The 15,381-nt window shown below is 39.4% G+C and overlaps 1 protein-coding gene across 5 annotated transcripts in view; it reads left to right on the forward strand.

Annotated features, from left to right (window-relative positions):
* Positions 1-1,692: 1,692 nt before the first annotated feature.
* Positions 1,693-15,381, forward strand: part of MON2 (MON2 homolog, regulator of endosome-to-Golgi trafficking) — a 109,488-nt gene continuing 95,799 nt past the window's right edge. For 4 of the 5 annotated variants that reach the window (XM_043447481.1, XM_043447479.1, XM_043447480.1 and 1 more), the window contains exon 1: positions 1,693-2,223. In XM_043447481.1, coding sequence (XP_043303416.1) covers positions 2,193-2,223 — 31 coding nt within the window. In that variant the 5' untranslated portion in view covers positions 1,693-2,192. Of the gene's footprint in view, positions 2,224-12,561; positions 12,741-15,381 lie in introns of all 5 variants that reach the window. The other variant, XM_043447483.1, reaches the window with a different exon arrangement.

The raw sequence follows: 15,381 nt of genomic DNA on the forward strand, positions 1-15,381 counted from the left end.
TGAAAAAATTAAATTTCAATAGAAAATTGACTACATAGGGAAGGGCACTGGACAGGATCTTAACCCTAGATTACTAGCCAGTTATTAGAGGCTTATTTTTAAAACCTCTCTAGAACTTCAAAAATCATGTCTGCTACATCGTCGCATATTCTGCCAAAGTTTTTGTTTTTATTTGCTAAACTCATATCTTTTAATACAACTGTAAAGTTTCCCAGAAGTGATGTAATAGGCACAAATGATACAAATGACTTTTACCACATCTGCCACCTTCATCTACACTTGCTTCGCTTCATCTTAGAAAGGAAAAAAAGAAAAAAAAAAGTTTATGAATTACTTGTGGTGCAAGTAATTACTTATTTTACAACCAGCATTTCCTAACCAACATTGCTACCCACTGACAATTTCATAAGTCCCTGTGTTCTGTGCTATAAAGGTGTCATCAGCTCAGTTGTCTGAAGGTGTTCATTTCTTCATCTACCTTTATCCTATTTCAAGCTTCCCTCTAACCTTTCTTTGCGGCCTACTCAGCAGGTGTGAAATGTCTTGGGCAAAAATATAGTGACCTGCAGTGCTGACTGTTCTGTTTCCACATGGCAACCTCCCTCCCCTGCCCCGGCTTATACCCACCTAGAAACTTCCCTTGAAAAGCACTTGCCCAAAAAATAAATTAATAAATAAAAGCACTTGCCCAAAAAATAAATTAATAAATAAAAGCACTTGCCCACTGGTTGTCAGAGAAGCCAGGCAAACACACACTCCTTCTACTGGATCTTCGGAGAAGCAAAGCAAGCTTTCCTACACACACAACTGGATCTTCAGAGAAGCACAGCTTCCTTTGCTGTTTGTCTTTCCCTTACATGTACTTCAAACCTAACTGCAGGCTTTTATGTGGGTTCATTATTTGAGCATCAAAACACTGTTTTTAGTAGAGTATCCGTTCATTCAATAAATATTGATCATCTACTGTGTGCCAAGCACTGGAGATACAGCCGGGAACAAAACCGGAAAAACAAAACAAAACAAAACATTTCAACGCTTCTGAATTTTCATTTTAATGAGGAGACAGACATGCAGTAAAGGAGACGAGGCAGATCGCAGAGCGTTAGGTAGGTGAACAGAGGAATTTTGGCTTTTACTTTGGGTAAAATGGAAAACGAGCAAAGGGTTTGGAGTAGAGGGCAGTTTAATGCTCCATTTTACAAGTTAGGAAGATAAGCGACTGGTTCGCAGTAAATGTACTTTGTAAGGGCATGCTTTGTACAGTTCTATGGAGGAATTGCAATTTAGGTCGGGGGTTGGGGGGAGGATGAACAGAAGGTAGGCGTTGATTTGGGGCCAGTTGTTCCGATATTCGAAGGGGCAGAAATGAGCGACAGGACAAATGAGGATTAATCCAAAAGGAAGCAAACTGTTTACACCGAAATACAATTTCATAGAAACATAAACACAGACGCAACAAGGAGTACCAGGGGCACTATTCAGACACCTGTCACCAAAAAGCAAGCGAACCTCGAGGCAAACTGTGCCCTAAGCCGACTCCGAGGCTGGGAATTGGGCCCAAGGAAGCGCCCCAGCCCTGATCTGGGCCCGCCCCGAGCGCGACCACGCCCCTGGCCACGCCCTGCCTACGACCCGACGCTCGGGTTGGCCGCGGCGGAGGCGGTGGCCGCGTTGCCCGGAAGTGTAGCTGACGTGTCCCGGCCGCGCTCGGAATTGTGGGCGACTCGGCTAATGGCGTCGGCGAGTCTAGGGGGCTTGGGGAGACAGCACTGAAGCTTCTCTCCAGCTTGGCTGGTGACAACCGGTGTAAGCCGAGCCTGCGTCAGCGGGAGAGAGCTGCCCGCCTGGTGGGCTCCTCCGCCAGAGTCGGCGGAGCCTAGCAGGGCGGGGCGACTGCGGGGGCCCCTGGGATAAGAGCGGGGGCAGTTGCGAGGAGGCCGCGGGGGGCTCTCGGGCTCGCTGCCCAGGCCGGCCCGAGCCCCCGTGGAGCCCTAGGGGCCGACAGCCCTAGGGCCAGAGGCGCCTGAAGGGAGCTCTCTGTCGCCCCAAGGAACTGACAAGTGCCAGAGTTCGTTTGCGCCGCTCAGAAATTGGCACGGGGCTTGGTGGATCATGTCTGGCACCAACAGCCCCGAGGCGGTTAAGAAGCTGCTGGAGAATATGCAGAGCGATCTGCGGGCCCTGTCCCTGGAATGCAAGAAGAAATTCCCACCGGTCAAGGAGGTAAGCTCCGGGCGACTTCGGGAGAAAGCACGGTGAGCATAGTCGATCCTGTTTAGACTCAGTCCTTCAGTCCCATCCTCCAGTCCTGTCTGATTCTCCTTTGGCCCTCACCTTTCCAGATTTGCGAACCGGTGGGTTGTTTCACGAGCGGTTTTGTAGTTTCCTTTTGGCAAGTCTAAGGCGCTTTGATTTTCGCTACTGTCCTGTCCAGATTTAGCACCGAAGTTCGCGCAGTGAGCCGAGTCAGCGAATTCAGCTAGGTGTATGGTACCCTCCTCTTTTCTGGCCTTTTTCAAACACGAAATTAAGCCAGATTCAAAAATTTAGGTTTGTTGCCTTTAAAAGCTAATAATCATAGTTGTGGTACCGCTTGTGCTCCTCAGCTTTCTGGTGTATGTCACTCAATTGAAAGTAGCTTTTTTTCCTTCTTGGTAAGTGTCATGCAGTTTTAACTCTTTATTAGTATCATGAAGTACTAATAAATTATCCAGAAACGCTTGACTTAGGGCAAACAGTGAAGAACCACAATGACCACATTAAGCCTTGTTAAGGGCAACAATGTACTGAGAAGTTTGGGCTTAGAGTCAAATAGTATACACCTGAGTTTAAGTGCTCGCGAGACGTCTTAACCACTTTCAGCTTCAGTTTTCTTTCAGATGTAAAATAGAGTTAAAGAATGGGCTTATTAGATTATGATGAGAAAGTTTTCAGAGGGGAAAAGCATACTGTTAAAAAGGCTCAATAATATATACAAATTAAATTCTCGAAATATTTCCTGAATTGGAATTTTTAGCTTTTAGTCACTATTAGCTTTTTCTCTTGATGCCATTTTATGTCTCTTAAACTTTTTAAAGATGCTACTCAATTTCTTTTCCCATTTCTGAAATAAGATATTTTTGTTCGAGCAGTTATTTTACACTTACTCCTATTTAATGCAGTTTGGTATATATCTGCGATTTCATAATTAGAACTTGCCCAATAAAGTTTGAATTTTAGGCTTCTTAGGAACCTTAATTTTTCTGTACTTTGGTCTCATTCTCCAACAAACTCCATTTAGTAATTTTTTAATAAAGTACGAAAATATTCCCTACCCAATGATGAAAATCAAACGTGCCACTTTTGGAAAGATGAATGTTATGACAAGTTTTATTTCAGATAGTCAGTAGTTTGTTTTAATATCGATTTTCATTCTTTTCTCTATATGATCTGTTGAAAGTTATAAATATGAGTTTTAAAGAATATGGCTGTTTTAAGTATTTTTAAAGAAACAGGCTATTCTTATTACCCCAGGATATGCTCTCATTTAAAAATGTCAAATTCTATTTTGTAATTTTAACAATTATTTATAGAACTGGCCATTCCCAGTTCTTATAATACAAATAGAAGTAGTGATTCCTCTGTAATCATAGGCCTTTGTGGGCTAGCTTGGAGATTAAATTGCCATTTATTACATTATTTCTATTGGAAAATGCATTCAGAACGCCACATGGTAAAACTCAGCCCGTTTCTAGGACTTGGAATAAATCTCATGAGCTTTTTCACTTGACCCTTGACTGAAGAGGCGTTAAGTAATCGCACCTAGTCTGTGAGGTTATCACAGAAGTAATTTTTGGTGTGATTATCCCTGATACATAATTTTGTATATAGTACATGCTTCATGGATGCAAGAACTTTGACTTCTTAACCTGTGGCACTTCTAGTAAGCTTAGGACAGTTCTTTAGGAACTGAAAAATAACCTTAACTGCGTCACAAGTGTGAAACAAGACTGAAGTAATTAGCCTGATAGCGATGGTTTTTTAGGAGCAAGGCTTGACTTTCAAGAAATATTTTGGTTGAATTCATTTCTCCCTGGTAATTTGATAGGGATACATATTTTGACTTTTGTTCTTAAAGGGAACTGGTGAGTTTTTAGTGTATTTCTTTGTTTATTGGGGGAGCAGTGGGGAGAGGTGTGTTTGGCAGACCCTAATGCAAAGCCTTTCTGGGTATAAGAAGCTTTTCCATCTGTATGCTGGTTTGCTGGTTAACATTCACCTGGTGTCTTCACAAACATTACCTGCAAAATTATCGTTTTGACCTATGTGGAAGCCTACTCCTCGGAACTTAATACAATACGGATCTGACTGCGTATCTGTACTTTGCAAGGGTTGTCTCCTTTCACATTACTTTTTAAACAAGGTAGAATGAAGTGAGACATTCTATGTTTAGTCTTTAAGTTTTAATAACTTCAACCTTTTTAGCCATAGTGATTGGCTCTAATTTTTTAATAATGAGCTGCATTTTTTAAGATTTCAAATTTGTTAGAAATACAGAAGAAAAGAGTGTTGATAAAGGGTCATGTCTTACTGATACTTATTTTTTATCTCTGGGTTTTCTACATAGTTTTTTCCGTATTAATTGGTTTCATTTATAAAACAATTTGCATATTAAATTATTTTTATAATGGCTATGATGTCATTATCATTTTATAGTAGAGAGTAATTAATAATGGTGATAGTCCTTTTCCCCCTCATTTTTCTTAAATATGAATTTTCGTTTCAGCAGTGTAACTTTTTTTAAAACATAAGTGTACTTGCTGATTTGTTCTGGAATATTTGTATAAATTTTTCTTCTTTGTCTTAAAAACTACTTTAAGGCTTTGTAAAATCACTTCTATGTAATTGATATTCAGTGGCCCTCAGAGGCTGTAAACTCTGAGGTTTTATGTTTTTAATGAATAAAGCCTTTTTGGTCATTTCTATTTGTACTACTCTGTGGAAAGAAATGAGGGGGGTCTAACTGAGCCTAGAAGTGTGGTCAGAGTGAGTTTGTCATTCTTGAGCGGAGTCTTTATAGGATAAGTAGAAGGCAGTCAGCAGGAGGAGGAGGTCATGCTAGGCAGAGGAAAATAGCATGTTTGTATCCCATGTAAAAGAAATGTCATACCGAAGGTGATTGGAAACCATTAAACCTTTTTAAGATAGTAATATGATCAAATTTATATTTACATTACTGGAGGGAAAAATTAGAGGGGATTGAGATTGAATTAAAGAGAGCAGATATTTTAGGGATGTTTGTCTGCATTGAGGTAATAGTAGGGGTGGATGGAAAGTTGCTTGCATTGTGGTAGATGTGGGTGAAAGACTGGGTATGGATTAGAGAGATTTAGCAAATAAAATTACCAGGTCATAGTGATGTTTTTTATGAGGTAGAAAGAGAAATCTGTGATGCCTCCCAGATTTCTGGTTTAGGAAACTGTGTAAATCATTAAAAGGAGGAAATGTTTTTGGGAAAAAGGGGAGTAGTGATGAATATTTATTTTAAGCTGATGTGTGATATCCAGGTGGAAGCCATCAGTAGGTGTTTGAAAATGATGGTTTGGCACTTAACAAGGAGGTCTCAATTAGTTTTAGGAGTATCAATTATACATGTTAGCAGAAACCATAAGAATAGAAAAAATGGTCCAGGAAGAGTGTACAGAATGAGCATATCAGGACTAAAGAAGGAACTCTGAAAGTAAGAGCATTGAGAGGGAAAGAGCCTGCTGGGATGGCTGAGGTGAAGGGTATGGGGGAGAAAGGAAGTTCTTGGTGAGAGCAAGGGCCCTGAGGAAGCTGGAGTGTCAGGTGCTTACGTGTATTGAACTGGCTTTCAGTCTGAGAAGGGAGACATTATTTTCTGATAGAGGAAGGTAAGGAGCAAAAAATGGATTTGAATGTGATAAATTTGAATGAGGGACTAGTGGAAGGATAGGAAGTTGTGGACAGTTTGGCCTATGGCCTCTGTTTGAGTGGTAAGATAGGAAACAAGCTTGTTGCTAGGTGTAGTTAGTGGTGAAAGAAGTGGTGGGTAGAAGCTTGAGGGGAGTAGTGGATCATGTTGTCTTGGCAGGAAAAGTAGTTGAAATGATGATGGATCGTGAGATCTAGGTTGGATTCCCAAAGAAGGAAAACCAAGACAACATGGATTGGACGATGGAAAGGTTAAGGAACTAACAGCTGTTTAATTGAATTGGTCCAATGTAATTCAAGAGCAGTGGCATTGGGGAGTGAGAGAGCTAGAAGGATAAAGGCAGACGGGACAGAAGGGGGCTGTTGGATTTCAGATTGCTAAGTGCTGCTGCACTAAAGGGTGATGAAGCCCAGGGAGTGGGTGACCGCAGAGGAAAGGGGTGAAGGTCATGACTTGAGGTGGTCACAGTTGGGATTTTGGATGAATTTTTGTCTCGTTTTAAATGAAGTGGAATCAGTGGAGGTGTATGTAATAAAATACAAGCAGTCTTCCCAGGTTATGAACTTTGTACTTCTTATACATTTAAGTTTGGGTTGGTAGGGGATTTTTGCCTTAAAAAGCAAAGGTTGTTGTGGCAGAGTTCCTCAGTGTCTGGTGTTTGTATGCTGAGTGGGGCCCTTTGGTGAAAGAGATGCCCTCTACTTACCATGACAGGATTCTCTTCTTAACCAGCTGTTTGGGGATTGAGGCCCAAGTCAGCTGGCTCTTCTGGTAGGGTGAAGATCTTATTTTCAGGACATTATGACAGTAAATAATGAGGGCTGGATCATGCTTACATGCTTAATTGGGAGCTGTTTTCCTTTAATATCTTATACCATACTATAGTTTTTTTTTCCTGTTGACATAGGTCAGAGAAATTTGTTTATGATGCAGCCAATTGTGTTCTTCTCATTAGCATGAAGAATAAGTCCGTGTTTTATTTAGTTTTCATAATTTATTTTCAAAAGTGTCAACACTACTCAGAATAGTGTGACAAGTGTGGTATGGAGTTATAAATCATTTTAGTCAAGACTTTCCTTTATAATACAATTCTATATAGTTGTGCAGACATGCTAGTGATCTTTGATTTTTGACTCTGCTCTTTTCTTTTTATGTTCCCATTGATTTTATTCCAGGAAAGGCACATTAAACTCCTCAGTTGAGTCAGTTCAGTCGCTCAGTCGTGTCCGATTCTTTGCGACCCCATGAACTGCAGCACACCAGGCCTCCCTGTCCATCACCAACTCCCGGAGTTTACTCAAACTCATGTCCATGGAGCCGGTGATGCCATCCAGCCATCTCACCCTCTGTCATCCCCTTCTCCTCCTGCCCCCAATCCTTCCCAGCATCAGAGTCTTTTCCAATGAGTCAACTGTTTGCATGAGGTGGCCAAAGTATTGGAGTTTCAGCTTCAACATCAGTCCTTCCAATGAACACCCAGGACTGATCTCCTTTAGGATGGACTGGTTGGATTAAACTCCTAGGGTCTATTAAATTATTTTGTTTCTGATAAATATTTTAGATGCTAACTTTAAGAGTAGTATAAGCAGTAACATTTTCACTAAGACATCTAGGAAAATTTTACAAGCTTATTACAATATTCCAAGAGTGTTTTATAATGAAAGCTTCTTTAAAAGCTTTTGATTAGTCCATGACATGTTTTATTTATTTATGAAAGTTAGTACCATAACCAATGAAATTTATTGTTGAAGTGTAAAGCATAATATAGCTTATTATTATTATTTTTTTTTTTACTAAGATTTTGACAATTGTATTTTTGCTTTCATGAAATTGAATAGAGAGCCAAGGTCAATGAAAACATAGTTTAGTCAGAAAATAATGTATTATATAGTTAGCACTAGGCTTTGGTGATGTGGAAGAAATAAAAGACAGTGTTTGAGACTAATAAATCAAAACGGAAGACAGTCTCCAAAAATGGAAATATTTCCTTTTTTTTTTTTTTTTGTTTTATATGGTAGTAGTGTTTTGGGGCTTCCCTTGTGGCTCAGCTGGTAAAGAATCCACCTGCAATGTGGGAGACCTGTGTTCGATCCCTGGGTTGGGAAGTTCCCCCTGGGGAAGGGAAAGGCTACCCACTCCAGTATTCTGGCCTAGAGAATTCCATGGTCCATGGGATCGCAAAGAGTCAGACTGAACTGAACGACTTTCAATTACTTACTTAGTAGTAGTAAGACTCTTTGTGACCCCATGGACTGGAGTCTGCCAGGCTCCTCTGTTTATGGAATTCTCCAGGCAAGAATACTGGAATGGGTTGCCATGCCCTTCTCCAGGGGATCTTTCCTACCCAGGGATTGAACCTGGGTCTCTTGCATTGCAGGCAGATTCATTACCATATGAGCCACCAGGGAAGTTTATTTTCAACCATATACAAAATAGAGGGTTTTGCTATTACTCTTAAAATTTAATAGAAGTTAGTTTCTAAAGTGTAAAGCATGGCAGGAAGTACAAAAATCAATGAGAAACCGCCTTTGTCTTCTTTAAGTTACCTCAGAGTTGAGTAAAATATTGTCTTTCTAGTAGTGTTACACCCACGGACTCTATTGCAACATGGCATTTCAGTTTTACAGGTATAAGGAAACTATGGCTTGGAAAGGTCAGTAACTTGCAAAAGGTATGCGTGCATATCAGCCACTCAGTCGTGTCCAACTCTTTGCAACCCCATGGACTGTAGCCCGCCACGCTCCTCTGTCCATGGAATTCTCCAGGCAAGAACATTGGTGTGGATTGCCATTTCCCTTTCCAAGGGATCTTCCTGACTCAGGGATTGATCCGTGGTCTCCTGCATTGCAGGCAGATTCTTTAATATCTGAGCCACCAGAGAATCCCTGCAGAGGGTAGTGAAGCTAGAAAGTGAAAGAACTGGGACCATGTGCATCCATTTCCTACATCTTCATCTCATCATGTTGCAGAGTCTTTAAAGCATACTTGTTTTTATCATCTTTCCCATTTATCTATTTATCTGCCTTGCTTCATCATCTGTTACCCTTTGTCATTCCTGTTTTGACTTTTGTAACATTCTACTTTCCTATGTCTCCTTCCTCTCTCAGTATTCTGTCTCTTTTTCTTTACATATAAGTGTATCCCAAGGTCTGTCTGGAGACATCTTCTTTATCTGTGTTAATCTCTTTGGCACTTGCATCTACTCCCATTGTTTCTGGCCTTACTTCAGTGCTGATGACTCCTAAATCTACTTCATTACCTCCGCCCTCTTTACTGAACTATCTGTTAACGCATTATTGATCAGGGGATTTTTGCAGAACCTAATACCTGTAACTGGTGGTTTGTTATATAAGTGAATATTGAAACACTTGGTCAATAACATTCAAGTAACAAAAGACTATTAATAATGTCTCTGGCCAATAAGTTGTTAAACATATCTACCGGAGTATCTTTCACATGCTTCAGATAGAACTTCTGGTAATTGAACTTATTTTTCTTAAAACTTGTCCTGTCCCCACATTTCACTTGTTTTGTTAATGGAATTTATCATTCTTGCTTACTCTAGTTATATTTGGCTGTCTTCTCTCTCTCAATTCTCTTTATATTGTATCCATTGTCAGATGTTCCTTCCACTTCTGTAATTTCTAACGTATCTCTCCTCTTTTCTGTTGTTTTAGCTATTATTCTAGCTCCCAGGAATCAGTCTTATGCCTGGCTTGGTATGCATTAATGGCACAACAGACCTTGCTGTATGTTACCACCAGATTTCTGTACGTAAACAACTCAGAAATCCTCAATGGCTACTTTGTACATACAGAACTCCTCAGTATAACACTTAAGACCTTCTTGATCTTCCCATCCTTCCTTCATCACCCTCCACTTTTCCTCAAATCCCTTTATACTTAAGCCAAACTGTTGCTTGCTCTTCATTTTCCAAATATGCCCTACTCCTTCCCTCTTCCATGATGTGGCTTTTGGTAGCTTTTTGTTCCTTTTGCTGGCCTAAAATCATCTGCTTCTATGTTTTAAAAAGTTAAAATCCTACCCTCAATTTAACCCATGTTGCTTGTTCATTTGTTACATGAATGAACCAACTTTAGAGATAATGTTCTCATTTCTTTCCTCATTTACTCATTCATTTGTTCTTTCATTTGTTCATAAAATAATTTTTGAAAACCTGCTGTGTGCCATGTACTAGCTGGTTGCTGGCCAGGAATAGTTGCAGCTCCTGCCCAGGCTTTTCAAGCTGATATGTTTTCTTAACCTTCATTGAAACTTATTTTATAAATTATTTCCTTATAACTCTTATGTTTTTACCTTTAGCTATGGTATTTTCTAAATAGCTTCTTAAGGACTGTCAGTTTTGCATCTTGTTTATCCTTCTGTCTGTCATAGTTCAAAGCATTTGTATATCTGAGAGGTACTAATTAGATGCTTGTTGGAGATTAAATTTTTAAAGAAGAAGAAAAGGAATACTGTATATATAGGCATACCATATATATCAGTTCAGTTCAATTGCTTAGTCGTGTCCGACTCTTTGTGACCCCATGGACTGCAGCTTGCCAGGCCTCCCTGTCCATCACCAACTCCCAGAGCCTACTCAAACCTCATGTCTATTGAGTTGGTGATGCCATCCAGCCATCTCATCCTCTGTCGTCCCCTTCTCTTCCCGCCTTCAGTTTTTCCCAGCATCAGGGTCTTTTCAGATGAATTGGTTCTTCGCATCAGGTGGCCAAAGTATTGGAGTTTCAACTTCAACATCAGTCCTTCCAATGAATATTCAGGACTGATCTCCTTTAGGATGGATTGGTTGGATCTCCTTGCAGTCCAGGGGACTCTCATGAGTCTTCGCCAACACCACAGTTCAAAAGCATCAATTCTTTGGCGCTCAGCTTTCTTTATAGTTCAACTCTCACATCCAGACATAACTACTGGAAAAACCATAGCTTTGACTAGGCGGACCTTTGTTGGCAAAGTAATGTCTCTGCTTTTTAATAATGCTGTCTAAGTTGGTCATAGTTTTTCTTCCAAGGAGCAAGCAGCTTTTAATTTCATGGCTGCAGTCACCATCTGCAGTGGTTTTGGGCCCCCAAAATAAAGTCTGACACTGTTTCCATTGTTTCCCCATCTATTTGCCATGAAGTGATGGGACTGGATGCCATGATCTTAGTTTTCTGAGTTTTAAGCCAGCTTTTTCACTCTCCTCTTTCACTTTCATCAAGAGGCTCTTTAGTTCTTCTTTGCTTTCTGCCATAAGGGTGGTGTCATCTGCATATCTGAGGTTATTGATATTTCTCCCGGCAATCTTGATTCCAGCTTGTGCTTTATCCAGTCCAGCATTCTTATGATGTACTCTGCATATAAGTTAAATAAGCAGGGTGACAGTATACAGGCTTGACGTACTCCTTTTCCTACTTGGAACTAGTCTGTTGTTCCACGTCCAGTTCTAACTGTTGCTTGTTGACCTGCATACAGATTTCTCAGGAGGCAGCTCAGGTGGTCTGGTATTCCCATCTCTTTCAGAATTTTCCAGAGTTTGTTGTGATCCACAGAGTCAAAGACTTTGGCGTAGTCAATAAAGCAAAAATAGGTGTTTTTCTGAAACTCTTTTGCTTTTTTGATGATCCAGCGGATATTGGCAATTTGATTTCTGGTTCCTCTGCCTTTTCTAAATCCAGCTTGAGCATCTGGAAGTTCATGGTTCACGTGCTATTAGCTATCCACATGTAATCTGCATTTCAGTCTTTTATTTGATACATTATATTAAGGAAAATGTGTTTGCTTGAAGCTAGAGGGTTTTTTGTTTTGTTTTGTCTTTATTTTTTAGCCCAGAGGTTTTGAATAGGATTCCATATAGGTATATATTTTTCAGAGCTTTGAGATTTTAGACTAATTACTTGTTACAGAGGAAAATCTTATTGATTTCAATGTAGTAATTGTTTTATAAGAGTATTGTCCCCTAGGGAGTGTTCTAGATCTATTAGGTATTCCCAAGTGAGGATTTGACTTTAGGTCTTTGGATTTTACCTGAGCTCTGAAATCCTAAGTTTGCAAGGCAACTTCATACCTCCCTAGTCTCTTGAGTGCATTATTCTCCTTAAGTTGCCATTAACTTGAATTTCACATTTCTTCTTTAACTCTTGTTTCATGCTATATCCTGTGAATAATTAATTTGGGCGTTTGGTGAATTTGTTCTAATTTCGAGACTCTTCTTTCATAGATGTTTTTAAAAAATAAGTATGGTTTTGTTTTGTTTTTTTAAAATAAAACATAGAGGCTTTGGTGAAGAGAAGCAGTGTTATTGTTACTATTGTTATTGTGGACTTGTCTGGAGTTCTCGAAGTGGACATTTGCTGAGTCCCTTCCTAGCGTTCATTCCTTCTTGCTTTCTTCAGTGATGGGCTGCACTTTTCCTTCATTTTCAACTCTTTGGATTTAGATGAATGAATCTCACTCCGTGCTCCAGGATAGCTTGATTAGTTTGATCTGATTTAATCTCCACTTCCACACTTCTGTTTCTGCCCACACACCCACACACAGTGCAAATGTGTGCTCCTGGGAAGGGAAAGCTTCCTCTCTGTTCCTCAAGTGCTGCTTGAAGAGACCTTTTCTCTCTCTCTGGATAGTGTCATATGAAGTTGTGAGGTATAGAATGGCTGGAACTAATTTTATTGCCAAGTTTTGGAGCAACCTGAGGATGAACCTACTCATGGAACAAGACAGAACCAAGAGGATGGCAGAGAAGTGAAGCTGTAGTCGTGATGGTGATGTGACTCTCTGGATCAAATTTCCTCTGGATTTTTCAGTGAGTGGACAGTAAAGTCCCTCCCTCTGTTTAGAACTTTTCTTTTGCTTATTTATAAATGTTTATATATATCCTCTGTTTGCATAATGATAAGCATTAGTAATATGGGGAGATGAATGAAATACATTTTTTATCCTCACTGGGCTTACAGCTAGATCGGAGAAACAGACATGTCATAGGAGAAACAGAATACACGACAGGGACAAACTATAGACGACTCACGGAGATGGAAGGACTTGTTGATACTTGCCATAGAAAAACAAGTTATGGAAGACAGTATTTCTGTCTCTGCTCCTGGTGCCAGAATCAGAGACACCTGCACCATCTTCATGTTGTTAGCAGTGGTTTAATTTCAGCAAAGCATTATTTGTCACATTAAATTAGTGTTCACTTTATTTGTGAATTTTTTGGCTTTATAATTTAAGAGTTATAAAAATAGGGAGTTTATTTATAATTTATTAATATTTATACATAATTAAATTTGTCAGCAACGGGTAGGTCCATGAGACTTATTTCTTTTTCCTTTTGAAAGATGTCCTTATGCTACTTAGTTTTCAGAGACACCACTAGATATGGGTTCGGGGGGCTATTGAAGAGTAAGACAACTGAGGATGGATGGAGGACAAAGTTTGAAGTGGGGAAATTTCCTACTTTAGATGGATAACAAGAAGTTTGAACTAAGGTGTAGAAATGACATTTGAGAAGGAAAAAAGCACAACATGTGTTCACTATGTAGCCTTTGTGACTGATTATATTTGTGGAGTCAGGGAGAAACCTCAGATACCTGGTCAGTGACTGCATGGTTGCTGCTGCTGTTCACAAAAACAGAGGTTATAGGGAGAAGAAACCGGCTTTTCTGAGGCTAGGGTGGAAGTTGGAGGTGTGCGTGTGAGGTGATAACATCTTTGAATATCTTGACTTTAAGGTGCCTTTTAAAAATATAGGGTAATAAATCCTATAGTTTAGGAGACAGTTAAGGAACAGGAATATAATTTAGGATTCTTCAGTATTTAGAAAGTAACTGAAACCATAGGCTTGAGGTTGCCCAGGAAGAGTTTATTGAGAAGTTAGGCCAAGGATCTTCTGTGTTGTCTTGAAAGAGGAGTCAGCATTTCAGCATTCTATCTTATCTTTACTGTAATGTTGGCTTCTATATTCAGAGTCCTTGGTGGGTGTGTCTCTTTGGGTCAGCAAAGAATTTTGTGAAAGAGAAAAAAGTATTTCTTGAGAGACATTACTTTTAAGATGAACAAATATTAAATGCTGCAGCATATTTAATACTTTTGACTTTGTCACCCAATTCATAGATTGCCCCTGGGGAATAGAGATTTTAGGCTACCCACCATAACCTGTATCATCCCTATTAAAGTCTACAGAACTGGGACTTTTTTTTTTTTTCTGAGGGCCAATTCAGGAAAATAACTAAATTTGCAGTTGAGTAGTTCCCCTATGAATATGTAAGTATCTAATCTACAAGAGTCTAATCAGGGTAGGGGTTACTTTTAAAGCAAGAAGTTAAAGATTCTTCTTCACACAGACAATCTTTGATAAATAGAAGGAAATCTGAGTCTGAATACTTGCATTTATACAGGGCACTCTTGAAGATGTCCGCCAGGCTGAGGTATGAAGTAGCACTGCTTGAGGTGAGGGAGCCATGATATACAAGTGTTGTCAATAAACATCGGTAATGAAACTTTGCAGCAACACGGGGTGCCAATGAGAATAGGGTGGTGGTACAGTTTCAAAGTTTCACAATAGAAAGTTGGATGAAAAAAATTAGGAGCTGTGAGATAGGTCCAGTTACATCTGAGTTAACAAACAGTCCTTTTGGTGATTTCTTGAGTTTATATACCTTTTAAAACACTTGTTATTTTGGAACTAAAGAAAAAACACTCATTGTTTTCCTTATTGTGTGGATGTATAAAAATATTTGTTAAACATATGTTGTACTTGTAATTTAGTTATTTATACTTGTTTATGATTCATACTTGGGTCAGTTCTTATTTATTTGAGAAGATCAAAATAGTGTCTGGCAAGTCGGAAATCCTTTACTGACATGTAGCATCCAGTATGCTACAGGACTGATTTTGGAAACTGACTAGAATTCAGAAAGTTAGAACAGATTACATTGGATTTATGATGATTTAGTTTGATATCTGTTGATTGAAGTAGAATGAAATTTTGAATTGAGCACAGGCACGGTACAGAGGGCCATGGTAAGGAGGGAGAGAGTTTGAACATTTGAAATGTTGGTGGAAGAAAGTTCAGTGACCATAGATTAATTTCAGTTGACTTAGTAAGAAAATTACTTAAGACATTTAAAGTGGGGTGTATGAATATAACAAAGTATACATAGTAATTTCAGTGTTACTGCATTTATAGTAGTAGGTTTGTTTTGGTTTATACATCTTCATACTATATCCAGAATCTGACCACTCCTTACCATCTCAGTCATTATCACCACAGGCCTATCCACCATCATCTTTTGCTTATATTATGACAATAGCCTCTTAAATTTTGCCACGTGTTGGAATCACCTGAAGATTTTTTAAAATGCCAATGCGTGATTCCCACTGGCAGCCATTCTGATGTAATTTTTGGAATGGGTTGCAACCTGGGCATCATGATTTTTTTAAAGTGT

The sequence above is a fragment of the Cervus canadensis genome, chromosome 25 (assembly GCF_019320065.1).
Source record: "Cervus canadensis isolate Bull #8, Minnesota chromosome 25, ASM1932006v1, whole genome shotgun sequence".
NCBI classification, from domain to species: Eukaryota; Metazoa; Chordata; class Mammalia; order Artiodactyla; family Cervidae; genus Cervus; species Cervus canadensis.